This window comes from Gymnogyps californianus, chromosome 13 (genome assembly GCF_018139145.2).
Source record: "Gymnogyps californianus isolate 813 chromosome 13, ASM1813914v2, whole genome shotgun sequence".
In the NCBI taxonomy this organism is placed as follows: Eukaryota; Metazoa; Chordata; class Aves; order Accipitriformes; family Cathartidae; genus Gymnogyps; species Gymnogyps californianus.
Genome location: NC_059483.1, coordinates 16,311,032 through 16,326,786, shown reverse-complemented (window position 1 = coordinate 16,326,786; position 15,755 = coordinate 16,311,032). Strand labels below are relative to the sequence as shown.

Here is a 15,755-nt window from a genome sequence, read left to right as displayed (position 1 = left end):
TTGTTACATTTTATTTGCAAATGGGACTTCAGCATCTTTCTTCCATGTACTCTGAAGTACCGAGAACGTATCTAAACTTCTGTGTTTCAGGCAATTGTTCTAATTGCACCATCTGAGATATAGTAACTGCTGTCTGTGGTATATCAGCCTGATGATTGATGTTTCTCAAAGACTACTCCCAGATTTCTAAAGAGAAAAGTCAGATGTATTGCATTATCAGTTAGATTATCACATAACTGATACAGTGTCGTTCGGAGCCATTGATTTGATTGTTCTTTACACGTACAGTTTTGCTGCGGGTTGCTGTAGGGATTCAGCGTGGAGTTTCCAGTATTTTCCACAAATGAGAAATGTTGTTACGACCTGTCTGTTCTTCTGTAATACCACCCTGTATCTCATTCTCTCCCCTCCATCTGCCAGGTACTTATATCTGAAGGCCTAGGAAGGTATGCAAAGGACCCTAAATTTGTTTCGGCTACAAAGCACGAGATTGCTGATGCATGTGACATGACTATTGATGAGATGGAAAGCGCAGCAAGTAATCTTCTCAATGGAAATATTAGCAATGGGACCAATGGGGATATGTTTCCCATTTTAAGCAGACAAGATTATGAACTTCAAGATTTTGGTCCTGGCTACAGTGATGAAGAACCAGAAACGGGACGATATGAAGAAGACTTAGCTGATGAAATGATATGCATTACAAGCTTATAGTATTTAGCAAGGAAAATGATTCTAATAACAGAAAAAGTGCCTCATAGTTTAAAGATAGGCACTAGCTGGAGTGAATAACCAATCAAGTTTTGTACAAGTGATGTCACACCTCAAGGAAGCCATAACTAATAATTATTATCTCCAGGTTGCCGAAATGTGATCAGAGCTGCAGTACGTCAAGTCTCCTCCCACAGAATCTTCAGTTCCTCTGTAGGAATACGGTTATTTTGAAACCAAGCAGATTGTGACAATCAGTTTTTTGAGGGCTAGAGCGGGATTCTGAGGTGTAATATCTTGCCTGTCTTTCAACCTTGTGCTGCTGTCCTTCACAGTAGAGCAGGATTTTGTCAATGAAAATGTCTGTATAAGTCCGGCACAAAATTGTGTGGGAAATAGCAACATGAGATGAGTGATGACAACCAATAATGTCATTACCTCAGTACTCAATAGCATATCAGCTACCCGTTGCATATCCATTCTAACAGTGTTTTCAAACTTGCCTCCTGATTTCTTTTCTTAATGCTCTTCTAAACTACAGTTTGTCATGCTCTACCTGTTAGAGATCGTTGGAAAAAGAAGTTATATAAAGAATAATCTGTCATATGTAACACCAGTTTACATAGGAAAATATCATTCAGATAGTCTGTTTTATGACTATCACGTTAAGGGCAAAATATACTGGAATAATTGCATTCTTACTAATGCACTTGCAACCAGGTTATAGTAGAATTAGATAAGATAGTTTGCTAAAAATTATATAGTAGAAATTATTGTAAATTAATTGTAATATACAATGATTTGTATTTGTAAAGAGATGTTCTATATTTTGTAATTATTGTACCGTAATTGAACTGCAGCAATATTTATGGACCCTAATTATTGTAACTCTCCACAGAATTCTAGATAGAAGTATTTTTACTTGGAATATATAGATCTATAGCATAAATATTTAAATAGAGCCACCTCTCAGTGTAAATCTCTTTTTGGGATAAAGTGTCAAGTTTGAACTTGGCAACAGAACAGATTTTTTTTTTTTTTTTTTTTAAATAATTGAGTCAAATGAATCTCTCTGCGTAAGGGATGCACAGTTGACTATTTACAGTCTTATACTTGGAAAGGTAAAAGATTTAAAGTTATTTTAACTTTTTTGATTGAAAAATAAGCTCTAATTTTATTTTTGTATTAATCCCGTGCTAAAAATAAATATTAAAATCATTAAAAAATTGGCAAGTTCATGCCAGGGTATTACTGGTCATGAGACAATTAGTTTGGACAAAGTATATTACCTGCCTACCCTACTTTGATAGAAAGCATCTTGGGCAGAAAATATTTCATGGGTAAATGAAAATGCTTTACTTCAGTACTGCTTTGCTTGGAAAGAAAAGAAATATGATAAAATGATGCTTCACAGAACCAAAAACCTTGATATAAGAAGTATACAATTTTATTGCCTCTACCTTTCTGTTGTTCTACATGTACTATTTCAAAGATTTATTTTTATGCAATCAAGAGAGGGCTTAGATATTGTTCATAATGCAGTAAAACCCTGAAATGACTTTGAGGCTGAAATGACCTTGGAGGAAAAATCAAAAAAACCACTGAAAGCTACTGTCTATTTTGTTAGCACTGGATAACAATGACTTGTTGTAACAAGTTATCTTATCAGGTTTTACCTGTAGTTCATATGCTAGATAGCAATCCAGTTCACATTTTTACAAATGTGATGTTTAAAACATGTCAATAAACATTTTGTACATAATGAGTTTCCTATGAATAGCTTACAGACTTCCTCTGAAATCATTCTTATTTCAAATGCCAGGATAAGAACTTAAAGGTTTGTAAATTATTTCTTGACCTACATCATTTTGTATTAAAATGCAAAATGTTCTTCAAAATAAAACTGTGTAATAATTTTATTATATTTGAGACTCCTTTTACTAATAGTTTTTCAGCAAGAAGCTCCAAAAGTTAAATTCTGTTTGCACTGTTTGAAGAATGGGAGGGAATGTGTGGAATAGTCATCAGTCTACACTACTGTAGTGTGCAAGTCTGTTATGAATGATTGCTGTTAACCAGAAAGAAAAAAAGTGATTAGAGTATTCATATGAAAAAGGGTACTATTACTCCCCTGCTATCTAGGGGATTATTACTCCCCTAGATACAGATCTATGGAAACAATTAGGAAAATCTGACTAAAATCCCCTAAAATGTCAAAACAGGTCTTTCATGCTGTCTGCCAGGAAACCCTGGGGTAGGTTACCCAGCAGTAGTCCCTTTGTTACACTTTCCCAGCTTACAGAAACATACTTTAGGAGACCAAAATAGAGCTTTCTGGACCTGGTATCACTGTGAAATAACAATGAGTTGTTTTCAATGTTCCCCCTACTGTGGTATACCCACTTCTGAAAACCACCTTTAAGGCAATTGAAGTTGAACATTAATTAAAAAAAAAAAAAAGAAAAAAAAAAAAAAAAAAAGAGGAAAAAATCCCAGACCGGGTTACTTAACTGCGTGGACTTTTGATAGCACATCAATTTGGCAGATTGAGCTGAATGACAATTTTTTTAATTAATCATTTGTCCAAGGAGACAGAAAACAATATGCTGACTTCACTGTATTTTCTTGCTAGTATGGTCAGTCCTTAGCTTTCAGTAGTCTGATGAGAGACTCTTTAGGGCAGATATGCTATTTTATGAGAAAACAGTCCTTACAAAAATAAACAATGAAGGAAATTTAGTTACAAATCATGTTCTATATAGTTAATGGTTTAAGGGAGAACATATATATATAGATACATAGAATACCTGTTCAATTTTATTGCAGAAGTATACGGAAAAAAGTAATCAATATATGCACAATTACATGGCAATCAGCACCCTTAAAATACTGCCAATCATAGCAATTACTCAATACAAAAAAACCTAGAAGTTATCTCAACAATTAAAGCATATTTCATGAGTTTCCAGATTTGTTTATAGATGTATATAATGACAGAAAATATTAGTAAAGAATTAAACATTACTAAGTCTTTTACAGGGAAGTAAATTCACTGAAAAAGTGAATATATAAAATATATTCATATTTGAACAGTGTCTTTTTTTGGAGCTTGGATGACAGAAGAATAGACACTAAAAATTATAATACTGTAATCAGATATGCTTGTGTTCTCCACAATAACACTTCATTTTAACTATAATTTTTAAAAAATTCATAAATGCTTTTATTATTCCTCAACATATGTTTCTGTGTTTATTTTATAGAAAATGCATGTTCCAAGCCCACTTTCCAGTTTTCCAGTGTTTATATAGCTGCCTCATTTGGTTGCAGACTAATTGAAATCAGACACTTGGATTTTAAGCTGGAGAAATATCAAAAGTTCTGGTGTACAAAACCTTGAGTGGCCTTACATAAATTAAATGTAATGCAGTTTTACAAATACTGCTATTTTCTGCTGCTTTTAAAAGCACTTCTCATACTAAAGCAACTTGAACTGAAATACGTGTACAAAAGAAACATTTTTGGTCACTTTTCTTTCTTAATCTCATTGTCCCCAGCCAGAGACCTCCAACTGTGTCTGAAGCATCTGCAGCAAGCTATTACCATGGAAATGCTGGTGTTGTCACTCGCAGTACCGTTGCTGGTTCAAGCCGTGCGGGCAGGTCTAGTAACTTCCAAATTCTTACATCAAACAGCTTTTATAGTTAACTGTTTTTGAATACATCATGTAGTATCATCTGCGTGTTTATAGAAAAATTTATATCTGGGTAGAACTGGGAATAACATTCAATTAGACGCTGTGTTATTTTGTTAAATAAGTAAAACTGTGGAATTATCAGCCTGTGTTCTGCAATCCAATAAGGTGTAAAAGATGGTTAACTTTAGCTAGCAGACTGCCAGTGCTCCACAGAGCACGTTAGAATATCTTGTACCTGTTCTAAGTATCCCTTAGCAGACTTGACTCTGCTAGAAGTAAGAACAATTTTAACAGGAATTCAATATCAGCAACCAGATAAAGCGCAGGAGAAACTAATGGTAGCTTGATGCTACCTAAAGATTTCCCCAGGGCAACAAAACTTTCAAATACCTGAGCCATTTCTTTAGCACTGCATCAAAGGAATGTCATGAAGGAGCCTCAACATTCTTATAGCAGTGAGGCCTAAATTAATAAAGCAACTGCGGTTCACAGCAATGAAAATATTTAAGTGTTCAGAAGGGGAGGAATCTGCAAGGTGTCTGTATATGTTCAGAACTGCAAGAAAAGATGATGATGTTTCAGAAGAAATGCCCGATGATCTGATTGCACAATGCAACAATGTGTACCTGAACATGACACACGTGCAGTTTGGCATGTATATCTAACCTTGCTATTGCCTCATCTTTTTAGAGCTTGACATAATGGCAGAGGATAGCTCTGTGCGTGTTCAGTAATAAGTTATGTAAGACAGGGGCTAGTTAATCCTCTGCAGTTGCATAACAACAATTCCCATCTTGCATGCCTAGAGTGGAAACTCATGGTGTAAATCTGCAAATGCAGGAACTTCGGTGTTCTGTCTTTCCAAATTGCTTCCCCTCTCAACTGCACAGGACTGTGCTAAGTCTCACCAGTATATATTACTCTGAGTATCCTAATACTTTGTATTCTAAATGACATTAAGATACCTACTGAATACGTTTAAATGAAAATCTCAAAAGCACAGGTGCTGAATAAAAATCCTTTGCCATAAAAAGGTACACCATACACAGTTCATGCTTTCCTCAACTGCACAGCTGCATCAGATGAATTGTCTTATTAACACAGCTAATCAATCACCTATGACTTAAAATATTCTTGCTCTTCCCCTCATTCCAAAAGAATGCATCACATACATAGAAAGGGTTTACCTGTCTCCTTTTGGAGCAGAGTTCACTGCTATCATCTTCCATCTTCAGTATTTTGTTTGTCTTTATGCAGATACTCTAATGAATTAAGTCCTTTCCCTCAGTTAGCAGCAGGGCTTCCAACCACTGCCTTACAGCAAGCAGCACCAGGTAGAAGTATCTGCCTTAAACATCTGCAGTTGTCCCCCTAGCCAACATCTGAGTCAGCAAGTTTTTTTACTATCTGCTCAAATGGTGTAAAATTCCATTTTTTCTGCAAAAAAAAGTTTATTCTGTTTACCACAAGTCCTGAGCAATCTTAGACTACAGAAGCTTTTACTTTATAATTTAACAGCTGCTTAGTCAGAAGTTATTTTGGAATACTTAATAAATCCAAACAATTAAATGGATTCATTTCATTCAATGAGTTCAGTTTCTTTAGGTTTGTTTTTGTTTGTTTGTTTTTTTTTTAAAAACCAGGACGTTATAGGAAGTGCAGACCTCTTACTGTGCTAAATGATAAAGTGGTACAACTAAATCAGCTTAAATTGTGAACTGAATTCTACTAAGCTCCTTGCAAAAAAAGCAAGGAGAAATTCCAGTTTTCCAGTATATATTTATAAATATCAGCTCCTGTTCTGCATTTTTTAGAAAAATAAGTTTCTGATAAATACAATGTATGTCTTCTTTCTGAATACTATACAGTTAAGACTGCTAAGTATGGTGAAGTCTAACTTTCAGTGAGGATTTGTAAACTGTGCATTCCTCTCATAAAAAAACACATTTGGCAAATTCCAAACACATGCAGGTTCCTCTCTCTCCTATGAATTCTGATGCGAACTACTTTGGCCTGTGAATATGAAATTGCATAAATGCTTACATTTACTTAACCATTCTTTGCAGGATGTGGGGATTACTGACTAGCTGTTATCCTGGGTAACACTCTCATAGCAGTTAAAATCCTTCCCTTAAATAACAAGGCATACCATAATGATTTTCAAAATAGCACACATTAATCTCTTCTGTTCCTCATGCAATTGCACAGTATTTCTGGCTTATGTGCACAACTGTCTTGTCATTTAGAAATAGCTTCTCTTCAACAAAAAATTTGAATTGTACCACAAAAGGTCATGTTTAACTAAAATAAGCAGCTTAAGCCAACTGATTAAATAAAAGGAATAGGTAGTCTAATATAAGAGAATGGTTCAAATCAATATGTTGTTTTGCATGGTATTTATTTTGTTGGCATGTTCAGTATGAGATACCAACATGCTGATGAAAGCCTAAGTGGCAAAAGACGTGAAAGGATGAAAACATTTGTTTATCTCTGTGTGTCCAAGGTTTTGGGCTTATATACAGGAACACTTTTCTCCTGAAGCGATGGAAGGCCCTTAATTATATCTGCAGCTTTCTCTGCTATCATAATAGTTGGGGCATTCAGATTTCCACTGACAACACTGGGCATTATTGAAGCATCTACTACTCTCAAGTTTTCAACGCCGATTACTTTTGTTTGGGGATCAACTACAGCAGTGCTGTCTGAAAGCTGACCCATTTTACAGGTGCAGGAAGGATGATAAGCACTATCAGCCTTCTGCCTTATGAAAGCATCTATTTCTTTGTCAGACTGAATGTGGTTTCCTGGTTGAATTTCAGGCCCACGAAATTTTTCAAAAGCTTTCTGAGCAAAGATCTCTCTGGTCAACTTGACACACTGGCGGAATTCCCAAATATCTCTTTCTGTATGGAGAGAAAATAAGAAAACTGTAAGTACACCCTTAATTTAGTAATACATACGGAATGCATAACAGAAAAGAATAGCATCAAAGAAAAAAGGCTGGAGGGAAAGTCTCTCACACTTACTGCTGAAAGCCATAATAAAATAGGATATTTTTCAAAGTCACAGATATTTACATTCACTGTGAACAAAACTGTCACTTACATGGCACAATCCCAAAAGGGAATAGGTGAGCTATGAAGAATTGCTCTTTATTTCGCTATACCCACTGTCTAGCCAAGGACACTAGTCTCAGCACAAAGAAGCAAACAAGATCCATTCCTGCACAAGCAGAGGAGGGGATGAAATGAATGCAGCAAACACCAAGAACCCTGACTGCATCCCCAACAGGGAATTCTTTTTGGTTTATGCAGTGCTTTGCACAATGGCCTCTCTTGATACTAACTGTCTTTTATAAATGAGAAATAAATAACAATGCACCAACCAGCACTTCTGAACTGGTGTTGAGTAGATATGAAAATCTGCTACTGAAACAGGCAGGAAATAAGTTGAGATCAGAGCAAGGAGAGGCTGCGTTTACCTGTTGACATGTAGTTAGGCTCAATGAGAGGATGGTCATTTGGGTCTGTACTCTTCAGCTTTAGCCAGCCCACACTCGTGCTCCTCATGGGTCCCACGTGGACCTGCAACACCCATGCTATACTCATGATGCAATCCCACCAGACGTATTTTCAAATTCAGTATGAATTTTTTTTTGCAATTTGGACAGTTTTTACAAGTTAAGCAAATGTAGACGTTAAAGGAAGATAATGGAAAGTGCCATTGAACATTTTTCCATTTTATCTAAATTTGTTGTAAATATGGTATTCCATAAGAGGAAGTGAATATACCTGTCTTATCAACTTCACAGCTGTTCTTTTAATTTAAAATACAGCCATTCCAATTTAGCAGTAGCAGAGCATTCTAATACAATCAGCAATCAGACCAAATTACTATCATCACTGAAGAAAAGAGATTAGCAAGAAGAAACATGTATATTCAGTGACAGTTCCCCAGCATTAGCACAGACTTTTGGATCAAGATCATAGTCTAAAATGGGGCTTGGATTTGTGCCAATGAATAAATGACTGGCTTCATACATTCTCGCTTAAACCTGTGTCTAAACTGCACTGGAGCAGGGAACACCTTGTTTTAGTTTTGTACAGCACCTAGCACAATGGTATCCTAATCGATAGCACTATGGCACTTCAGTAGTGCAAATACTTAAACAGCAGTTCAATACTTGCCTACTTTCCCAGAGATAAAAAGTAACATAATTTTGGTAGCAATATGAAATAACAAGCTCATGTTTTTTCCCCGATGTAGGAGGTTAAGCCAGCTCTTTTGTATTATACAGAACAAAGTATTTTTCAGTATATAGCCAATTATCAATATTTATAACAGAGCCTAAGCCTCCTTGCTAATTGCTACAGAACATCACTGGAATATGCTCTTCAACAACTCACCTGGTAAGCTTCCATTGTGGAAGCAACCCGACCATGATCAATCACCTGAGAAGGGAGAAAGTGGAACTGAATGTCGGGGTGAGGAACCCCTGGTTCACTTCGGATAAAACCACCAGATTCTAAGTGGGCAGTGGCTCCCTCACCTAGAGTGTAAATGAGAGAGAAATGCTATTAAAAGACCTCAGAAAAGCAAGAAATCCAATTCTTCTTAACCTTTGGTTTCACTAGTATGAATAATTTATATATACAGTGGCAATTGCAAGGAGAGCAAATCCATTATGAACAGCTTGTAATTTAAGCAATATGCATCACTTTCATGTGCTTTTTAATCACTAGATAAATGTAAATATGCATAACTTTGGAAATCCCACTTTCTAAGGCTCTTCCTTGTTGGTGCACAAGAAACAACGCTCAGCTCCATGCAGCCCCATAGCGTCCCTAAGAGTACTCTGACGCATAGTGTGGTCAGCACAGCCAGGTCTGTTACATGTGTCTTTGGATGACGCTGTCTAACCAGTGCCACACAGACAAGACAATGCAGGATCGTTTCTAGAAGAGTCTCCATGTTTTGTCTGCTACAAGGTGGATTGGCTTTCTAGGAGAACCAGAGTTGTCTTTCATTCTGATGATGCTAGCAGCCAGAGGCACAGTTCATTTATCCGTGGAAGTATGACTGTAAGGACCCCGTGGGTAGGAAAATGGGTTTCAGTCCTTTCCTGTCTCAGGCACCCTAAAGAAAGTGCAGGTATAGATTTAAAAAAGAAAAGTGTTTCAGAGACAAGTGTAGTGGGATCATTATTATACAACATCTGAGGTACAGTCTCAGACTGTTTAAAGCTAGAGAAAGCTGTAGTAAAGGGCAGCAGCAAAATATATTATTATATAATAAAGGCAACATTCTTCAGCGATACTGCCAGTGCTGGATCCTCACTTTTGGCACCGAGCTCCTTACGACAAGACTAGTAATGCTCTCTGCTATTTGGCTTTCTGACCTTGAGGGGCACAGATGGAAAAAGCAGAAAGAATGTGAGTCTTGCACTATAGAGAGTAAATAACTCAGATGAATGATAGTGAAGTGTACGGAAAGCTGCTAGCTCTCTGCCCGTAGCAGAAGGAAAAGACATCAGACAAAGGGGAGACTGTGAAAGGAGACTCCTGTACATCTTTCTACAAGCTTTTCTGACAGCAGAGGAATTTTAAGCCAAAGAAATAGATGGATGCTTTGTATACCCATTCCATACATTGCAGGAGAGCAACTTTCTTATAAAACTCCTCTGGGGTCTTTCCATGGAAGTGTTGTGAGGGGAAGGTTGAAGGCTTCCTGTGACTGCAGCCTTTGGGATCCATTTAACTTTTCTGGTAAAGTTTTGATGACAGTGTTAAGCAGACGTTTCTTTACAGGAAGCTTACACTTTTTATCTCACATACGAGAGACTAGATAAATGTACTGGATAAGAGCGTATTTGATATCCTAGGACAAGAGGACCTAGTTCTGATCTAAGTTGCGGAAGGGTAATGTCGGAAGTCCTGTGACTTACACCAGTATAGTATCACAAGAGCACAGTCAGGCCTCTTGTCATGACCAGTTATTTAATGTTCAGGAACACAGCTGAGAGATTTTAGAGGCTTGGTATCTCAGCAGATTTTAAAAGAAACTCAAACCTATTATTTGTAACTAGTGTATGTGCTGTTTGGCCTGGGGAGGAAGCCTTGATATTCTCACGTAAAGAAAAAAAAAGAAAAAAGAACCTGCAACATTGCACTAAAGTTTCTGCTAGCATCTGGATTCAGTCCAAGTTAATGTAACATACAGTGCCTTGGCTGAGTACTGTAGTTAGTAACTTGAGCTCTGTGTCAAGCTTTCTAGAGGTTTTTATACCACACTCATCACCACAGTATTTGAGCAACTTCCAGAATTGTACTGAGAAACGATTAAGATGTTATTTCAGACTCTTTCCTGGGGAGAAGCATGTGCAAAGAAGTGTCTCGTTTTGGATGAGGGGACTTTTTGGTTTGCTTTTTATTCATTTTGGTATTGGGACATTTAGTATTTGTTAGGACCAGGAGCTAAGGCTTACATTCCTGTATTTGGATTTACCGTAGAAACAATGGAAAGAGACACCAAGTTTGCATTAAGTGGACTGAATCACCTCCTGGAGGTGCCTGTTTTAGTCCAATGGCTCTTTAAGGAACCTTGATTGTTAGTATCCAGCATTAAGTGTCTGGTGATAACTATGAGGAATCCTAAGTCTATGGCACTTCACTCTTCAATTCTGTTCACAAAATCCTTGGTGTTGGAGAAAAAGATGCCAAGAATAGTTCCAATAAGTTTCAAGAGAGCACAATTTTGTATCATTGCTTTGTACAGTCAGGCTCTTTCCAGTTTTCCACTATGATACTCGCAGCTGTGAGGACATATCTGGATTCCAGCTGCTGTCTGGCGTCCAGGCTTTCTTCACACTGAAGCTAACGCAGAGGAATGATACCCACCTGCTGCTCCCCATTGTTCTGCAGGCTTTCACCAAGACCAGCTGAAACATTTCCACAGCAGCCAAATATCTTGATCCAGTTTAGATTTCTACTTTTTCCTTTCTAGCATTTACGTGCGTAATAACAGCATACATAACAGCAGAGACCATGGCTTATCACTGTCATAAGTAACAGAATAAACATCAGGAATTGACAACATGAGTCAAAGTTGACTCGGATATGGTTTTTTATATTGCACATTGCTTCCAAGGAACTGGGGATTTGGTATTTCCTTGGGGAAGTCTGGTTCATTAGAATGAAGAGTTTAAAACCATGGGGAAGAAAGAAGAAACTCTTTTTTGTAACTCTTCACAGCAGTTTACATAAAACTCTGAAGTTAAGTGGCTGAACCAGTCTGCTGCCTAACACAAGCTTGCTTTGTGAAACAGCTGCTTCAAATTCTGTCATGTCAGGCTGCTCGTATGGTTTCTACCTAGGACTGCATTTGCTCATATGATGAATCTATCCTTTATCTTGTAACCAGCTGCTTGCTTCTGTTAGCGCAACTTATTTCTTGCTGGGGGATATGTTCTTGTTTGTGTGATAGTTGACTCACACTGGAATTCTGGAAATAATAGACTTGAGGAAAAGTGTTTTATTTTCCTAATGAATTATGGCTTCCCTGTAGCAAATAGACGATCTTCCTTTAACTTCGAATGCCTCCGCCGACAAAGTAGTCAAGATGACATACCACTCTCTCCTAATTTCCACCATCGCACTGCTTTACCACTTCACTTAATGCAACAGCAGGTAAACACAAAATCTTATTTAACTAATAATGAATCACAGCTTTCCAGCTTCTATATTGTACTTCTGAGTTCCATTGTTGTTTGAAACAGTACTAGTGTATTATGTAGGTTGCCTGTGCACAACTTCTAGGCCAAGTGTAGGCTTGTAGTTGCTAGACATGAGGCTTCTCAAACATCGACCTTCTACAAAACATTGCAAAGGAGTAGTTTGCCCCTATGACTCTTTAAGTGTCCACAAAGGGTCGGGATGCCCTAAGGAATTTTGACCAGGACTGCATAATATGGCAACTGTCTATTAATCTTTGCCTATGCAGTTACTCAGCTCCATTTGCGAGAATTTGCAAGTACAACGTACCCATCTTCTGAGGCTCAACGCCCAGCTCGGACGTGGCTGAGAAGATGGCAGTTTCCCTTGCCTAGAGGCACCATCCAGAATGCTTGGAAAATGCTGACAGCTTCCTAGCCTGTCCCTACAGGACAGAAGGAATGTTTCTACACTTTGCTCGCTTTGCTTAATATGTTGCATAAGCAATGATTTTTCTTTATTAATGCTAATACCAAGATTTTGTGATCCGAGTAATAATACAAAAAATACCATTTTACCCTGTCAATTTACCAATTTCAGTCCTGTTCCTCCTTTACATGACTATTAAACGTCAGAAAATATTAACTTTGCGTAGCTGCTGCGTGAACAATTGGTTTGAACTAACTGCTGAAATGAGAAACGAGTATGACTGAGCATTTGAAATCACTAACTTCTAAAATTCTTCCCCTTGCCAGGTCATGGCTGTTGCAGGGCTGGATTCCAGCAAAGCTCATAAACATTCACCAAGTCGTTCAACACGTTCCTGGGCGACCCCACCTGCAACCCCTCCCAACAGGGACCGTACTCCATATTACACACCTCTGATCCAGGTGGATAGGGCTGAATCTACAGAGCATATGAATGGCAGCCTGCCTTCCTTGCACAGGAGCTCTTGGTACACAGATGACCCTGATATTTCCTACCGAACATTTACACCAGCCAATTTAACTGTACCTAATGACTTCAGGCATAAACATAGTGACAAACAGAGGAGTGCAGACAGTTTGGTAGAAGCGGTAAGTATTACAGACACCTCTGAAGTAGCCAAGAGTGTCTGTTCAAGTTTTGTGTTAACTTGAAAAACCATATAATTCAGTTCACGTTCTCTCTCTGAAAAGGTGGTATTTTCAGTTTCAAAGCTCAAAACTGTTTTTAGGTAAAGAGAGGGGAACTTATTCATAGTTGTCATGTAGTAAACGATTTCTACTGAATCCAGATCTTAACATTAGTGTGTCAGAGAACTGCAGGGACCTCAAAGAGGTTTGAAATTTATGTTTTCTAGATGAGGATCGGTTGTGAAGTGTCCTTCCACAATGGCTGATAGGGAAGAGATGATGCATGTGCCTGTTCTCTCTGCTGTTTCTGTAGAAATACATCACCATTTTTGCAGTAATCTGAATAAAAGATCAAGAACTCTATGAATCAGTGTACTAAATGCAGAGAGGTGAATAACAACTACAAGGATTGATTTGTAGGTGTACTAAAGAATGTTAAGAATTCCCTTTTATATTAAAAAAGATTTGAAGATAAAGAGTATATAGCATTTCTGAATCAGTTACTGATCTTGCTTCCATCTATCACTTCCTTTCCATTGCTATGAGCTAAACAATACACTTTGTTACATTTTATTTGCAAATGGGACTTCAGCATCTTTCTTCCATGTACTCTGAAGTACCGAGAACGTATCTAAACTTCTGTGTTTCAGGCAATTGTTCTAATTGCACCATCTGAGATATAGTAACTGCTGTCTGTGGTATATCAGCCTGATGATTGATGTTTCTCAAAGACTACTCCCAGATTTCTAAAGAGAAAAGTCAGATGTATTGCATTATCAGTTAGATTATCACATAACTGATACAGTGTCGTTCGGAGCCATTGATTTGATTGTTCTTTACACGTACAGTTTTGCTGCGGGTTGCTGTAGGGATTCAGTGTGGAGTTTCCAGTATTTTCCACAAATGAGAAATGTTGTTACGACCTGTCTGTTCTTCTGTAATACCACCCTGTATCTCATTCTCTCCCCTCCATCTGCCAGGTACTTATATCTGAAGGCCTAGGAAGGTATGCAAAGGACCCTAAATTTGTTTCGGCTACAAAGCACGAGATTGCTGATGCATGTGACATGACTATTGATGAGATGGAAAGCGCAGCAAGTAATCTTCTCAATGGAAATATTAGCAATGGGACCAATGGGGATATGTTTCCCATTTTAAGCAGACAAGATTATGAACTTCAAGATTTTGGTCCTGGCTACAGTGATGAAGAACCAGAAACGGGACGATATGAAGAAGACTTAGCTGATGAAATGATATGCATTACAAGCTTATAGTATTTAGCAAGGAAAATGATTCTAATAACAGAAAAAGTGCCTCATAGTTTAAAGATAGGCACTAGCTGGAGTGAATAACCAATCAAGTTTTGTACAAGTGATGTCACACCTCAAGGAAGCCATAACTAATAATTATTATCTCCAGGTTGCCGAAATGTGATCAGAGCTGCAGTACGTCAAGTCTCCTCCCACAGAATCTTCAGTTCCTCTGTAGGAATACGGTTATTTTGAAACCAAGCAGATTGTGACAATCAGTTTTTTGAGGGCTAGAGCGGGATTCTGAGGTGTAATATCTTGCCTGTCTTTCAACCTTGTGCTGCTGTCCTTCACAGTAGAGCAGGATTTTGTCAATGAAAATGTCTGTATAAGTCCGGCACAAAATTGTGTGGGAAATAGCAACATGAGATGAGTGATGACAACCAATAATGTCATTACCTCAGTACTCAATAGCATATCAGCTACCCGTTGCATATCCATTCTAACAGTGTTTTCAAACTTGCCTCCTGATTTCTTTTCTTAATGCTCTTCTAAACTACAGTTTGTCATGCTCTACCTGTTAGAGATCGTTGGAAAAAGAAGTTATATAAAGAATAATCTGTCATATGTAACACCAGTTTACATAGGAAAATATCATTCAGATAGTCTGTTTTATGACTATCACGTTAAGGGCAAAATATACTGGAATAATTGCATTCTTACTAATGCACTTGCAACCAGGTTATAGTAGAATTAGATAAGATAGTTTGCTAAAAATTATATAGTAGAAATTATTGTAAATTAATTGTAATATACAATGATTTGTATTTGTAAAGAGATGTTCTATATTTTGTAATTATTGTACCGTAATTGAACTGCAGCAATATTTATGGACCCTAATTATTGTAACTCTCCACAGAATTCTAGATAGAAGTATTTTTACTTGGAATATATAGATCTATAGCATAAATATTTAAATAGAGCCACCTCTCAGTGTAAATCTCTTTTTGGGATAAAGTGTCAAGTTTGAACTTGGCAACAGAACAGATTTTTTTTTTTTTTTTTTTAAATAATTGAGTCAAATGAATCTCTCTGCGTAAGGGATGCACAGTTGACTATTTACAGTCTTATACTTGGAAAGGTAAAAGATTTAAAGTTATTTTAACTTTTTTGATTGAAAAATAAGCTCTAATTTTATTTTTGTATTAATCCCGTGCTAAAAATAAATATTAAAATCATTAAAAAATTGGCAAGTTCATGCCAGGGTATTACT

The 15,755-nt window shown here is 37.3% G+C and overlaps 2 protein-coding genes across 2 annotated transcripts in view; one reads left to right on the top strand and one right to left on the bottom strand.

Moving 5' to 3' along the window:
* The window catches only part of CACNA1D (calcium voltage-gated channel subunit alpha1 D), a 200,442-nt gene extending 199,693 nt beyond the window's left edge, over positions 1-749 (top strand). Inside the window, exon 49 of the mRNA XM_050904926.1 lies at positions 421-749. Within this exon, the coding sequence (XP_050760883.1) occupies positions 421-714 (294 nt within the window). The 3' untranslated portion in view covers positions 715-749. The remainder of the gene's footprint in view (positions 1-420) is intronic.
* Positions 750-6,665: 5,916 nt separating this feature from the next.
* On the bottom strand, positions 6,666-8,844 carry LOC127021727 (choline dehydrogenase, mitochondrial-like). Its single transcript, XM_050904928.1, has 3 exons — positions 8,815-8,844; positions 7,890-7,992; positions 6,666-7,311 (listed from the first exon to the last, which is right to left on the bottom strand). Exons 1-3 carry the CDS (start codon positions 8,827-8,829, stop codon positions 6,893-6,895), a joined length of 537 nt encoding a protein of 178 aa, XP_050760885.1. The 5' UTR covers positions 8,830-8,844; the 3' UTR covers positions 6,666-6,892.
* Between the last annotated feature and the right edge of the window lie 6,911 nt (positions 8,845-15,755).